This window comes from Chroicocephalus ridibundus, chromosome 4 (assembly GCF_963924245.1).
Source record: "Chroicocephalus ridibundus chromosome 4, bChrRid1.1, whole genome shotgun sequence".
NCBI classification, from domain to species: Eukaryota; Metazoa; Chordata; class Aves; order Charadriiformes; family Laridae; genus Chroicocephalus; species Chroicocephalus ridibundus.
This window is the reverse complement of record NC_086287.1, coordinates 40,183,473-40,198,503: the sequence shown is the minus strand read 5'-3', so window position 1 is coordinate 40,198,503 and position 15,031 is coordinate 40,183,473. Positions and strand designations below refer to the sequence as shown.

At 39.4% G+C, this 15,031-nt stretch overlaps 1 protein-coding gene across 7 annotated transcripts in view; it reads right to left on the bottom strand.

Moving 5' to 3' along the window:
• Window positions 1-15,031, bottom strand: part of ZFYVE26 (zinc finger FYVE-type containing 26) — a 53,999-nt gene that overhangs the window by 5,323 nt on the left and 33,645 nt on the right. For 4 of the 7 annotated variants that reach the window (XM_063334915.1, XM_063334920.1, XM_063334916.1 and 1 more), the window contains 12 exons: window positions 13,196-13,353; window positions 12,109-12,278; window positions 10,717-10,745; window positions 8,449-8,570; window positions 8,137-8,357; window positions 7,355-7,502; window positions 6,026-6,235; window positions 4,951-5,166; window positions 2,979-3,176; window positions 2,452-2,654; window positions 1,755-1,896; window positions 1,144-1,203 (listed from right to left, as the gene is read on the bottom strand). In XM_063334915.1, the coding sequence (XP_063190985.1) occupies window positions 1,144-1,203; window positions 1,755-1,896; window positions 2,452-2,654; window positions 2,979-3,176; window positions 4,951-5,166; window positions 6,026-6,235; window positions 7,355-7,502; window positions 8,137-8,357; window positions 8,449-8,570; window positions 10,717-10,745; window positions 12,109-12,278; window positions 13,196-13,353 (1,877 nt within the window). The remainder of the gene's footprint in view (window positions 1-1,143; window positions 1,204-1,754; window positions 1,897-2,451; window positions 2,655-2,978; window positions 3,177-4,950; window positions 5,167-6,025; window positions 6,236-7,354; window positions 7,503-8,136; window positions 8,358-8,448; window positions 8,571-10,716; window positions 10,746-12,108; window positions 12,279-13,195; window positions 13,354-15,031) is intronic. The other 3 variants (XM_063334918.1, XM_063334917.1, XM_063334919.1) reach the window with 3 other exon arrangements.

The window sequence follows — 15,031 nt, the reverse complement described above, 5'->3', positions numbered from 1 at the left end:
ACTGGTAAAACTCAATTCTGCTCAAGAACAAGAACACTGTTACCGCCTCTTTTTCAGAGGTGGCAAACATCAGTTTTATTTCTTCTGGCAAGAGAGCTTTCCTAGGTCTCTACCTACCTCTCCTTCACTTAGTGAGCTCCCACTGTATTCCTCCAGACACCCCACCAGCAGCCACCCTTTGTGTACCCCAAGAAACAGTAGGCAACTGACCATTGCACACCTCCCATGTGAAGGAAGAGATAATAAAAGCTGCGGACTGATCCTGCCATGAATAAAGCAAGAAAATTAAAAACAGGAAGGAAACAGAAGTGATGCTGGGCAGCTGGGTTCGCTGCTCCATTTTTACTGGGGTGTAATGACTGCGGTTGCTGCTAAGTAGTGCTATTTTTCTAAGGCTCTCCATCTCACTACAAACAGGTGTTCTGCCTTGTACATCCTGACCGGAAAGAAGGAGCAGGGCCTGCCGTATCCAAAGATACTCTTTCAGTGTGCCACACGTCTGTCCAGAAGTGGCCCTGCTATACCCTCTGTCCCAGACAGGAGGCAACTGCAAATCACACTGCTTGGAGCAGTATCTTTTAGCAGCCCCTAATATATGGATGAGAAACACACAGAAAAGTTTGGAGGCTCACAAGCTATGCTGACTGATAAGCACCTCAACTTCTACTGAGGCATGAGACAGTAGAGGTCCCCAGAAAGAGTTTCCAGTTAATTAGCTTTGCTCTCTCAGCCAGAAGCATAGTACAGAGATAGCCCCAGCCTTATTTATTCACTGTGTCTTTGCATGGCTATCATGAACTGCAGAGAGCTACTAAGTCAGAACTCTCTACTCACATCTGTGATTGTGGTTTGCCAGAGTTAAGTCACTCAACAAGGTGCACAGCAAAGGAAAAGCTGTACTTAATTTCTCTGTAGGACCCAATTGGTTTGGAAGCGTCCTACTGAAGCAGCATCTTCATTTCCTTAGCAAGCTTCTTCCAAATACCCAGAAATTTAAGACTTGACCTAGTAACTTCTCTCAAAAGAGATTTTCCTTTTTGCAGATCAAAAGACGTTTTGCAAGAAAGTCTTTTGCTTAAGAAATTGCTGCTTGCAGCAGTTTCTTTTGTAATTATAGTGCTTGTTATATCAAGTTTTCCATACCTGAAGGACTCTAAATGCAATCCCAAACCCCTCCTCGATGTTTTTGCCTTCCAACATGACCTGAAGAGACAGGTGTAGACAAGTTTGTAGGATGCACATTCCTTTTTCATTACATACAGTTAAATAATAATGCATTTCCAGATTTTGCCCAGACAACAAAAGACAATACGTTACTTCAACGGAAACCAGCACCACCCCAACAAGTAGAGCAAATACAGGGTTTACTGTCACACACTCATTTCCTGTGGGACATTGGGCAAGTTGCAGATGCAGGTGAGCTGAAGTTAAGAAGGGTTAGAATAAGAGCAGTATTTACATCCTATTGTGGTTTGAAGCAAAGCATAGTCAAAAGGCACATTACTCTTTGTATTTGGGATCCTCTACCTCTGAAAGCCTGAACTTTTGAGAAGAGGAGCTCCAATTTCTCACGTGTTCTCTGCTACTTTGAGGAAAAACATGAATTTTTCATGAACGGTAGGTTGCATACATGCACAAGTAACCTGCCCATGAAAAATACAAGGGGCTGCTCCAACCATCATACGTTTCAACCTGTGTATGATGTTAGCATTGTTGACTAAAAATAGAGCTGTGTTTGAAATAGCAGTAAGTACCTTGCAAGCGACATCCATTTTCATGTTATTGTTTCCAAAGAGTGTGGGCAAGGAGGACCCTGTCATTTGAGAAGTTCCTGAGCTCTCACATCGATGCAGGAACTTTGTTACTTCCATCTGCAGATCAACTGTATTGATGTGCCTAGATAGAGGAAAAAGTCTCACTTTATTTTGAAAGAGAGAAAGTGTCAATTGTTATTTGGGTGAACTTACTAATTTCCTGAACACATTTGAAAATTTGACATATTTCCAAACAATAATTATTTGAGTTACTTTTTGACTTTGTCTTTTGTGTAGCCAAGTCTGCAGCAATGAGATACTTTTCAGATATGTGCATTTAACGTGCATCACAAGCTGAAGGTAAGCACTTGTTTGCATAATTTCAAAGTGAGACAGAGAATCTGCATCCCAAATAAATATCTGCTCCCTATTTTCCACCTCATCACATCACATACACTCCCCCCGCCTTTTAAGTTAGAATCTAGCCTAAAAAAAAAAAGAAAGAAAAAAGTCCCTAAGGAAACCATGGTATAAAAGCCCATGTACAAAAGAGAACTGTCTAAATTTACACTTCAACTTTTGAATACAGGGATTCAGTTATGTCTGGCACCTATAACTTGTACATAGTTGTATGTTGTAAGTTAACCCTGGTAGGAATTTCCTCCTTCCTATAACATAGCTTCTTGTTTATAGATACCTTGACACATCTGCAGCAGACATTTTCTTCCGAAAAGTGAAAGCCATTTTTTTCCTTCCTGAGCTTCTTGAGACCTCCTGCAGATAGACTTTGAGATGGTCCTTGATCTTTAGAAGCCACGTTTGTTTGCCTCCCAGTTCAGTGTAAGACTTTGCTCCATGAGTGAAAAATCTAATGCAGGTCATGGCAGCACGAACGTGATCCTGGAAGAAATATACTGAATACTAAGACGGACCAAAGTATGCCACCTTCAGTAATCGTTGTCTGCGCCGAAGTGCTCACACAAAGCAGGCAACGCTCTGTTTTCTTTCAAAAAAATATTTAAGCTGCTGCAATGCGCCAGATCCACGACAAATGCATAGCAGGTCAGCTTCAGTCAGGCTCAAGCCTTCCTATCTGTTTTTTAAGATTGCAAAGTAGCAAAAAATATACTTGTCTGTCATGTAGATTTATACCAAGATAAATAACCAAAAGTCTGACAGTATTCAACATTTCACTGAAAGAGATGGCACTGACCCTCATCTTACCTTCATGAACTGTTGCAGCTCATACAGAATATGGTAGTAGTTCTTTCTCTGCAAGTATTTGCAGGCTGCAATCAAGTAGACTCCCCAGCTCTCCAATCCTGGATCAATGGTTTCTAGCAAGTTCTCCAACATATGCAGTTTTCCACTTTCATAACTTGGAATGAAGATCCCTTCAATGAACACTTCTGATGGGGATTCCTACACAAACATCAGAAAGGCAGACTTTTCCTTACATCCAGTTGGAGTTTCCCTTGCTCCAAATTGCATCCCCTGTCTCTTACCCTTTTACTGTGCACATGTGAGATAAGCCTGGCTGTCTTCCCTATAATTACCCAATTGGTAGCTGAAAACAGCGCATAGATCTCCTTTTGCATTCTCTTCTTCAAGCTGGAAAAAACCTAGCTCTATCACTCCACTTGGATACCATGTCCTTCAGGCCCCTAGCCACATCAGTGGCCTTTCATGAGACTTGCTCCACTTGCACAATCTATTTTTTGTACTAGGGAACCCAAAACTGGGCACAACAGTTCAGATGAAACCTCACAAGTAGTGAGCTGAGGGGGATATTTACTGTCCTTGACCTTCTGACTATGGTCTTGCAAATGCAGCCTCACATGTTAATATTACTGTGGAAAGAAGTATGTGTGACAACATGGCCAACATAAATGTTTTAAAGACATGATATGGATTTTATTTTTTTTTTTTTTAAATCTCAGCTACAATGCCTGTACACAGAAAGTGTTTCCAAACAACCAACTGCAAAATGTTTCACCAGAAGCCTAGTACCTTACAGCTTTAACTTAACGCTTCTTCTCTAGTTTGCATGATCGCTACCAGTCTCCTTGTCCAAAACTTCCACATCAAATTGTATGTCTAGGGTATTTTCAAAGTCTGCCACTTAACTAGAGAAACTATTTCACCAACACTGCAAAAATATGCAACTTTTCTTTAATGGCAAATTTAAACTGCTATAACACACTTGAAAAGCAAATTTAATATTCAGGTGAGTACAGGAGCTTAGAATGACTCATGATAAAATGAGAAAGCAAAGCTGATAAGACAACTTAATTTTCTATTAATAAAGTTCATAAGCAGACTGAAGGTAATGGAACTCAGTGTTTCAAGTTGTACATTCTCAATAAGAATTATTTAAAATAATAAAAAAAATAATCAGTAAATCAAACACTAGCACAGAAACTTAAAGAAAACCAACAAAACCCCATGCACTTAGCAGCTTTCAAGCTAGTGAGATGTAATGGAGTCACATCTCCTAAGAAGCATCCTTAATGGATTAGCGAGAACCTTGTTGGAATAATTTCTAGGTTTAATTGCAATTTAGCACCAACTGAACTGTTTCCTGCAAACATTCTTAAACCATCCTATATTATGCAGTTCTTCTAAGGGAGAACTGGAAACCACTTTTTGGCTTCCCTAGATTTCTGTCCTCTGGGACATGATCCTGTATTCCCTTATGTTCCTAACAGTTAAAAAAGTGCAAACGTGGGTGTCCGATTCAAAACAACAATACCAAGAGACATAGCCACTGTAATAGACAGTAAAGCGTCTAGTGTTATTGGCATGCTGGAACTCAAAATTTTCCTTCTGTCTTCTGAACTGTATGACAATAGTCCCAGGCTTGCAGATTTGTAGAAAAATTACAAAGTGCTGTTGATGCAGGACCTCTACCAAAAAAAGATAAAGCACTTTCTACTCTCAAGAAACCGCTGTTTCAACACAATGGGGAAGAGAGATTAAATATGAGATGTAAAGATCAAAGTTATTTTTTCACGTCACCGAATTCTTGTTGGTCACTGGATAGTTTGTATAACAACATTTAGGACCTCAGAAAACTCCCATGCAGAAAAACACCCAGAATGCTGCGTGATGCTCGTTACCATCTTAGACTGGCCTTGAAGTCCTCTTAGCTACTTTTCAAATTTCAGTTTAGGTGATGGCAAACTAGATTACTCACCTTATTTAACAAGTGAAGCAGTGCTTCTCTCATACAGTCATGCCTCATATAAAAGCTTATTATCGCCAGATTAGTGCCATAACTATGTAAATAGAACAAGCACTCTTGATAGTAGCTGTTGTGTTGAATCTTCCCCTCACACATCATCTCCAGAGACAGACGACTTGTTCTCAGTGTTGCTTCGAGTTCCCTCAATGTGGCAAAGTAATCATCGTCCTGCCATTAAAACAGAGAATTAATGATACATGATGAGTAAGAGGCGAACTTTCTTTTCTGTTAGATTTTGTCACTCAGCCCTGAAGCATTTCTGTTATTGTTCATTTTAAAAATAGATCGCTTAGAGGGGTGAGAATCCAGTAATGCTTTTTATAAACTTTAGATTGGAATCCTGCTATCAACAGAGGTGCTGAATGTTACTGTAGTTAGCATGGCTGTTTCCAGGGACAGACAGGAGGCTCATTTATTTAAACACAATTCCACTGTCAACAGCTACTTCAATAACCTAGTTCAAACAGGCTTTCTTATTCTCCTAAAATATGTACTACGAAGAGGTCTTTCATCATTATGACTCTGCAGTTACTTAGTACTAAAAGTCATTTTTTGGTATCTAATCAGAACTTCCAGAGCTAATTCCAAACCATGTAATAGTGCTTGTTGACAAGGAAAGAAGAGTGGGACAGCATTTGTAAATTCTTCTTTAAATTCCTGCAAAGTTATCAGAGTTTCAGTAGAAAAACAGCATCACCGCAGCATCACAACATATTGTTGGGATTGAGTTTAGTTTCCTCAGACTGTAATAACAACACGTTAAAACCAGTACAGCTTCTTTGCCCTCCACTAAGTATGCCCCAAATTACTATGAAATCCTATGATCTGGTTCTCAGCCACCAATTCACCGTGACGAAATAGCTAACAAATTTCTCAACAATATTCAGTTTGCAATATGCAATCATGACAACAGAAGGGAAAAACCTAACACTTGATATTGCAACACGCATTGCTATACAACGTGTATTAAAACATCATTACTTGGCTTTGCTATAGCCCTTCAGTGCAGCCAGAACAGAAGACTTACCGCAATGAGTATAGGTTTCACTGTGGACTCCAAGTACTGTATCACATCCTGGACCAGCCTCGAACCATGGTTCAGCTGGTTTAGATCCATAGGTGGCTTTAAACATCGGTTAAACTTCTCTCTTGCTGAACTTAAATTTCCAGCTTTAAGGCAAGCCATGCCCCAGGCATGCCATGCTCCACCTGGATCCAACCCAGATTTTGTAGAAACCTAAATTCAAAACTGTTTGTTAATACTGCAAGACGGTCCCGGTACAGAAAACAGGAAAACTGGCTTATCACACAGTCTGTGATTGTGACCTTTCACTTCCTATAGTACATTTCTTTAAAAAAAAAAAATTTCCCATTAAAAACAAAACAGAATACGAAAAAATCCATGTTGATTATTTCCATATCACTGACACAAAATGCCAACTACCAGAACACCCATGATCTCCAAATGCAGAAGTATTTTTTATTGTACAAGTTTAAGCAACTATCTATCTTGGAAATTACAGTTCAGCAGTTTTAAAACTCAGGACATTTTCACATCTGCTTTTCCAACACAGATGATTTTTATAAACCAGAATTCATCAGGTTTGTGGTTTAAAAAAAAAAAGTAACAGAAGATGCTTCATGAACTGCCAGGAAATGTTTTATTTCAAATAATTTTGCTGGTCAAATTTTTTCTTGATTTTCCTTGGTAGACCAGCTGCCTTTAACAATGAACTGGTTTTATTCAAACAGGTTGCCTATTCTTGCTGTTTATTACCCCTTAAAAATCCTAATCCTGTTTGTAGTATCAGAATTCTGTTCTTAAACTGCAATGCCATAAAACAGAGGTTTATGAAATCCTGGGAGCATGGGGAAGACAGAAGATGACAAACCACACCAGATGAGCTCTGAGAGACAGATTTGCCACCATTGCTGATTTCCAAGTAAACGCTTGGGAAATGTGCCTTACTAACGTCTGCTGCAGGATTAGAGACAAATGAAATAGAACATACAAGATTCAGATCCACAAAGGATGTCTCAACCCTTCTACTGGATGCAAGATTCCTCTATTTAATGACTTTCTTCCCATTAGTCCATTCCAATTCTAATTGTATTGGGAAACAAGGCCACTACCATTCCCTTCAGCATCCTGCTCCACAGCAGGACTTTTCCTTCTCAGAAATTATTTTCTAGTGTTCAGAAAATTATTTCTTCCTTGTTTAAAAACCTAATCCCAGTTTGTAACTGTTTAAATATTGTCCATTTCACACATCACATCCACCTGAACTCAGGAGGGAGAAAAACAAAAGCCACTACAGAAGCATTATGAACACTGACATCCCTCCATTGTCATTACCTCTATAGCTAGTTGATAGTACTCTGCTTCCAGAAGCCGATTTCTTAATCTTGTTACTGCTGCAGGGAGAAGAATCTGATCCAAAGATGGTATTGGACGGTAGGCAGCAGCAACCAAAATATTCAACACATCCACTTTGCTGATGTAGCTAGGAGGAAACAAAGAGGTTAAACAAATACAAACAACTTCCACTATTATCAGACACTTGAAGAACTTTATGTCAAAGACAACCCTTAGAACACTGGTTCCTAATCGCCAGTATACCAGGTTTCTCTATCCGTCATACTATCCTGTTCAGACTATTTTTTATTGGGCTTTTTGCCACATTCAGTGGAACACTGGCAGATGCTGATTGCAGGCACCAGCTGTATGTTACCAAATCAAAATAGTACATGTAAAATTTATATATTACACCCGCCACCTCAAGCTCTGTAGGACAAAACCTGAGAAAAGTGTAACATGCTCATTCTCTGGAAATGCAGGTTTTAAATCCTATATTGAAATATAGACTGAAAGCAGATACACAACATCAGAAGTAAAATATTTACCCCAGTCTTAGTGAATTACCTGAGAATTTCCTCATTAATTCTTATGTAGTCACATTACATGAATTTCTACTATTTGGACTCCTACATTGTTCTTACATTATGAACTTCTCTTCTTGTTTAAAACTTCCACAGTACAATCGCAAAACAATCCTTCCCACCCTCCACTCCCCAGTAAAAAAGGATAATGGTCTCGACAATAGCTCAATACATGCTAGTGAACATCTGACAAATCACCTGTCACAGAGCGCTAGATCCTGGCTCCTTCCAGCTTTTACAAACATCATTTTGGCACTGAAGAGCAATTGTTTCATGATGTCCATAAGGAGACCAGCATCCACCTCAGGATTAGTAAGCCCTTGGGACAACTTGCAGCAGTGCTCTATCAGTTGGTGGCCACACACTATGCTGTCACTGTGCAGGCTAAGGATGGCAATACACAAGGAAGAGCTGGGAGCCTGACAATTCGAGGAAAGACAGACAAACATGAGTATTGAGGTAGTTCTCCAGGGAACTGCTTATATTGGACTCTCTTTCTCCAGACCTCACCTGTTCGTAATAAAATTCACTGCGTACAATTTCATTCTCCTCTTCATTCAAGGAAAAAATCCATTCAAGCTCAGTTGCCTTGGGTATTCGCACCACTGTGGAATATTCATTATTAGAAGTTTCTGCAGCCAAAAAAACAAACCAGCAGGTAGAACCACTGTACAAGAAGCAACAAATCTGGCTAAGGACACATAACACAGAGTATTCCTATACTCTCGTAAAACAGTGATCTGTAATCCTCCTCTTGTGCCACTTCCCGCTAGTATCACATGACCAGGACACAGATTACAGAAACATTTCCATTCCTCAGCAGGCTGCCAAATTTTACCTAAACTTACTCTCACTGTTACCAACACCCTGTCATCAAAAACTGGCTCCAGTACCATGTCTTCAGATGACTATCCAACTCTTACCCTAGAGGACATCAACCACAGCAACCACCCCTCTTTAGCCTTCCCTCAGGCACGTTATTAAATATTTCTGAGCAGGAGCAAGTGAAAATATGAGAGCTGTGGGTTACAGCTAAAAAAGGAAACTGAAGAACCAGTTGTAAAAGAAGGGGTAAATTGACTTAACTGCCTGTATATTCTTTCTAGAATTCAGGTTATTTGAACATATAGTCCAGCAGCTTTAAGACATAAGATTGTGAGAAGATGAGCTAACTCCTTACATTAAGTTTTCACACAAAATAGTACTGTAGAAAATTGGAGTTTTGATCAAATGATTCAAGAAATTTCATTTCTGCGGAAAGCCTTTTTCTTTCCTCCAGATTAAGGAAATTTCTATTTTGAAATTAGTAACACAGAATAGCTACAAATCAAACAGTGTCTGTCATTTGAGTGCAGCTGAGAATGCACAAGCCCTCTGATGTTCAAGTTTGTGATTGTGGTTCCTAGCAGGAAAACAAGGGCCAATCTCACAATCCTAAAAAAATGGAGAATAATGCTAATTTGCTACTTTTTCCCCTGATCAATTTCCTCTTTTCCCTGGAAAAACTTAAAATTTAAAAAAAAAAGTCTGAAAATTCACTGTTTTAGATTTCATAGAAAGCCGTTAGTGTTGAGTAACTCTAAAACTGTAGTGTGAATAAAAAAAAATAAAATAAAAAAGAAAAACACTATTTCTAAATTGAAGCGGAAACTGGAATAATTACAATAAACCAGACTTGAAAACATTTGATAATAATGTTGTCCTTTTTTATCTGTGAAGAGACTTCTGCACAGACTCAACAGATAAGGTAAAAAAGCAGAATAAAACACTTTTTCTCTTCTATCTGAGGACTTCCCTACTGTTCTTATTCACTCCTACTGAATCATATGGGCCCAGTGATGTGTAGCAATGCTGCAGGCAAAGAGAAAGATCTAACCAGTAGCAGCAACCCAGAAACTGCATTTCAGCTGTTTCAGTCTTGTAACAAAGGTAGCAGTAGTGCAAACTTCTGTCAACAGCAAAAAAATAGAAATAAATAAGAAAAGCTGAAATAGACCATCATACATAAAAAGGGACAAGTTAGGAAAAATACAAATTACTGCTATAAACACTTCAAATAACTATGTTTTCATCTGCCAGAATTTCATGTCAGTGTAGGAAAATTTTGCAGAATCACCTCAAACACCAGACTAAGCAACAAACAGTAAATACTTTCTGAGGAAAAATGGCAGAGTAAAAGAAAAAAAAAAAGTCAACTAAATTTTGTTATTATTCCTGAAGTGTTATGATATTAGATGTGGAAACTGAGGCACTGAGGAGAAATTACTAGTCCGTACCCACACAATCAGCAAAGGAGACGGAACTCAGGACACAATCAGACCCACGAGAGGGGCCTCATCCTGTACTACCCCCAGCCAGCAACATGAAATGCCACAGCACACTGCAGTGGTATTCAGAGTTATACTATCGTGGTTTGTAAAAAGAGGATCACTCAGCACAGCTCTGTAGTGGGTTAATTAATTCCCACTCATACCACAGCCTCCCACTAACTGCAGTATGCAAAGTGCATTCTCCAACTGTTGTTTTTCAGTTCCTTCCTTTAATCCCCATCCAGCACGTTCAACATTGGCTCAGACATCTCTCCTAAATCTCAGCTTCCATTCACAGAAGTTTGGAATGCTCAGTTCCAGACTGCACATGTGAAAATCATCAGTGATATTCTGTAACTGAAGTTAGATCACCCTTCAGCTGCAACTAGATGTATCAGCTTCCTACCTCTAACACCGCTGCTAATCAGGCACTTTAGAAGACTAAGTTTAACATTACTCCACTCCTTACCTTCCACTGGGTCCTGATCTTCTTTTCTGCTGTAAGAAAATGACAGAAAGAAACATCATACCTACTCCAGCACACTGAGAAAAACAGTTCTAAGAGAGATCAACATGGCTAGCCTTTTCAGAATGCTGTCTTGTAAAAATCTAGTATCCCTCCCTCCCTGCCCTCTCCAACCCATTGCCGTGCCCCTACCCCCTGCTGTCTGGAAATCTAAGATCCTGCCTCTACTCTGCATTGTTGTATTTCAACTACACTAAGTAATGAGTTCTTATAACCTTCTGTAGGAATAACCTTATAGTTATTATAAACTTCTGTTGCACACATCATAAAAGAGCAGACACTGAGAACAAGAACTGTCCAGTATCAGAATATGCAACAGCTAAAATGAAGTTTTTGGCATCCAGTTCTCTGTCCTTAAGATTTAGTTGGTTTTGATATACAAATAGGGCGAGTATAAAAAAACCCAAGACATTTAAGCAATTAGACCATTACAGGCAGCATTTAAACTCACTGCTAGGCTCTGCTGACCTAATCTGGCAGTGTAAGCAACCATTCTGATGCAACCTGGTTTAACTAGACGTGACTGATTATTTTTTTCAGAGGTTCCTTTTCACATCTGCACCATATTCCTCTTTTTCTAGCAAGCCTGCCGATACTGACATAGGAGATACTGCTATCTGCAGGCTTGCTTGGAAAAGAGGAAATGCAGCTGAAAGCACAGCTGAAAAGAGTGAGTTTTACTCTCTGTGACACTGGCAGCGTATCAGCAGGCTTGATGAGGTCACAGAGAGTAAAACTCATTTCAGTTGCACTTTTCATCAGCTCGCCTAACATACACACAATGAATTTCGGTCCAATTCTCAGCTTAAAGCAACCACATCATGAAAATCTGTCGTCACAGCTGTCTCTTTTATTAAAGGCAGTTTCAAAGCCGATCTAGTCATGAACTTGCTCTTGAATCCGCAAGGGTTCAAGGATTTATAATCAAGGGATTACAGAGTAACATTAAAACACTGGTATGTTCAGCAGAGCTAGTCAATATGTGACATTAATCTGGGAGCCGAGTAAACTGCAAGAAACTTTGTAACACTGTAGTAGTTTATGCCGAATATGTTTTGCATCAAAACATTCAATTCTCAGGTTTAATGATCTACTGATGTTTAAATAATTAAGGACTTTGTTGCCTGGCTCTCCAGTGTTCTTTCTAATATGAAAAGTAAACTGAGGCATAAGGAACATCCCCACACCTATCAAACCTGAAAATCCCAGCAGATGGAGGACAAAAAGCTGATGTTACTATATTATCCAAATAAACCCACATGCTTATTTCTCTCTCATTCCATTCACATACTCTGCTGTGTAGATGAAATTGAGAATTAGAATGGAAGGACTTACCTGCTTTTGGCTTGTACCAAGCCAGGCAGATGTTCTCTGTTGTAGTAGCTATAGCATTGATCGCATACACGAGACAGATTTTCTCTGCAAGCTTCTACTGCCATTTTCTTGGTGGAGCAAGAGCTGCACACCAGCCTGCCACAGCGCCTGCAGTGATGGCGCCTGTTAAACTAAGCAAGAGGTCATGGATGATCAGCAGAAAGAATTTACTGAAGTCCCCTTCCGTATCAGCCTCCACTCACGATTAACTTACTCCCTTTGAAGAGAGGAAACAGCCTGCACAATAAGGCTTTTCAGAACTATACAATGATTGATTCTCACTGTTACAGTTCCTTTCCAGAGAGGGCATGGCAAAAGAAAGAAAAAAAAAATCCAAAACCCAGAGGCAGGTATTTTGCAGTCTTGGGCTTTCCACTATTTAAGTTGTCCCAATTTTGATTACAGCGCTATTTAGATCATCTCTTGGAAGTCAGAAGCTGTAGACTGTCTTTCTGACACCTTCTTAGTATTTTCCAAATTCAAAAGCAACAGATACTTTGAGAAAACAGTACTGTTTCTAAGGAACAGAAGATAACAGATTGCCAGCACACCTGCAAAACTCAAAGTTAACTTTTTCCCTTAGAGCAACAATGCAGATGCTCAAATACTCTATGAAACAACGGGTTTTAGAAAAGTGTAACCAACAGCAAAGATTACATTTTCTATACTGGTAATCTGAATCATCTGATGCTCATGCTGTTTTGTGACAGCATGGTCAACTAGACAGCCTTTTGAAATATTAAAACTTCTATTGTTACACATTTTTAGATCTTATGGTTGTCTCCTCTCTGATGACCAGATCTCTTCTTTAGGCTCTATCGCTTCACAGGACTCTGAAAGGAGCTAATCATTGCCAGTCTCCTCAACTACACTAAGTAGAAATTAATGGTTTAATATTCAAGGACTGGCAGTCTTGTCAGGACTACACTGATGCAGACAAACTTCCTAAAGTAGCTAGTGCCTCTTAGGAAGCTGACTATGAGCAAGTGTTCATATTAAGGTTCGTATTAAGTTCTAGCAATGTCTGTACTTCATTTTTGTGCCTTACCATAGTAAAGCGTTCAGTTTTGCAAACCATACATATTGTTTCAGTGTCATCAGGTATCCATTGCTGCTTTGGTGGTGGCTTCTCAGGAGGCACAAATTCTTGAGGAAACAAATTCTGCTGCAGACTTCTGTCTCTCGGACTTGCAGATATGGTACCACCTTAAGAAGAGCCAGGCCAAGAGAAACATGGAATGGGACTTAAGCTGTTTAATGGAGTCCTGAATATCAGAAAACACTACAAACTTACTGAGGCTGTAAGAATTTTCTGGCTCACAAGATGACTACCATTATCTTTCAACAACGCATGGCAGAATAACATTATGTAAGGAATATATATGATTTAATCTAAAATTGTAATCTTAAGGATACACAGTGTTGACATTCCTGAAGACTGAGACCTTTCCTTGTTATCTCAGGAGAGGTGTGGTATGGCTAGCAACAGCATATCCCTCCCTGTTCTGGTCCCCTTTACAATCTACTGCGGGGAAATCAGTTCAAAGAGGCAGGAGTTTAAGTTTTTGGCCTTTGGGATCTTTGACCTTGCCAACGAAAGACTCGCTGAATCAAGTTTCACAGTATTAGATAGGCTTTTAGTTTATATGATGTGAGCCAGTTACACTACAGCCTAATTAAAAAGTGCAAGCCGTCTTCTGTGTACATGAATACTAGAAGAAAAAAATCTCCATTCAATAAAGCTAATTCACACTCATCCAAGTAGATATTGGATTGCAAAGGAATTAGAGGACAATTAGAGGCATTTGAGGTTTTTTTTAACAACATATAGATATTAAACTGATCATTATGTGAAAAACTGAAGAGATACACAACCCAAGCCAAGATGCTGCTGTCATTTCAAGATGCTGCTGTCACTTCGTGTGGGCAGAGCAAGAAGAGTCTTCAGCTCAGGATACAGAACCAGAGAACGATTCAGACACCCTAGACTGTAGATGAGGATATAAACCTCCAGCTCTAGTTTAGGCCCATCACTTGCTGAGAATCACCAGCCTTAGAGGTCTGAGGATATCCTTTGCTAGTCATTCCCTGAGAGTGCAAACTGTGCATCTCTCACAATATATATCCTCGGAGGAGTATTTCTTGCATTAGATGCTGAATGGAACCTATAAAAGGATTTGTGTCTCGTTTTAAGCCACAGATATTCTTCAGTAGCTTTGGCTTAAATTATTTTGTTTCTATTTATTTGTGTTTGAGGACTATGAGTGGAGCCTCTCAGACAATACCAGGTGTGCTATTTCCCTCAGGTCACAAGAGGGATCCCAGAAAAAATAAATTCAAGGACCAAAAGAATGACAAAAAAAATACAACGTAGATGAGATTTCTACTGTAAAACCAAAGTTAAGATCCAGAAGAAAAAGTTACTGAGTAAAGAACAGGAAGCCAGGGACAAGTACCACAATGATGGGCTTCCAGACAAGCTCTGCCTATCTACCAGAGAGAGAATACAGAAGTCAAGACACAGAAAGATTAACCTGCAGCACCATTAATCCACTAGCAACCTAGCTCTGGCAAAGAGGTAATTTTTCTCTTCCTGCAGATGTAGTCCCATTTCCCGTACTCTGTTCAGGCTTGTTTTTCTCTGTAGGGTTTGTAACACAAAGGCTTGGTGATGATTTTTCAGACATTTTGTAGACACCTACCAAAAATCAAAACAGAGCCATACACTTCTTGTTCCCCATTAAATTTTCTTTTAATTGGGTCCAAAGCACCTAACTGTAGAGACCTACTAACCTGCATTAAATATGACCCAAGTTACTATTAAGCAGTAGGAGATACATATATAGGGTATAAAACAAATAAGAACAGATTGAAGGAAAACAGC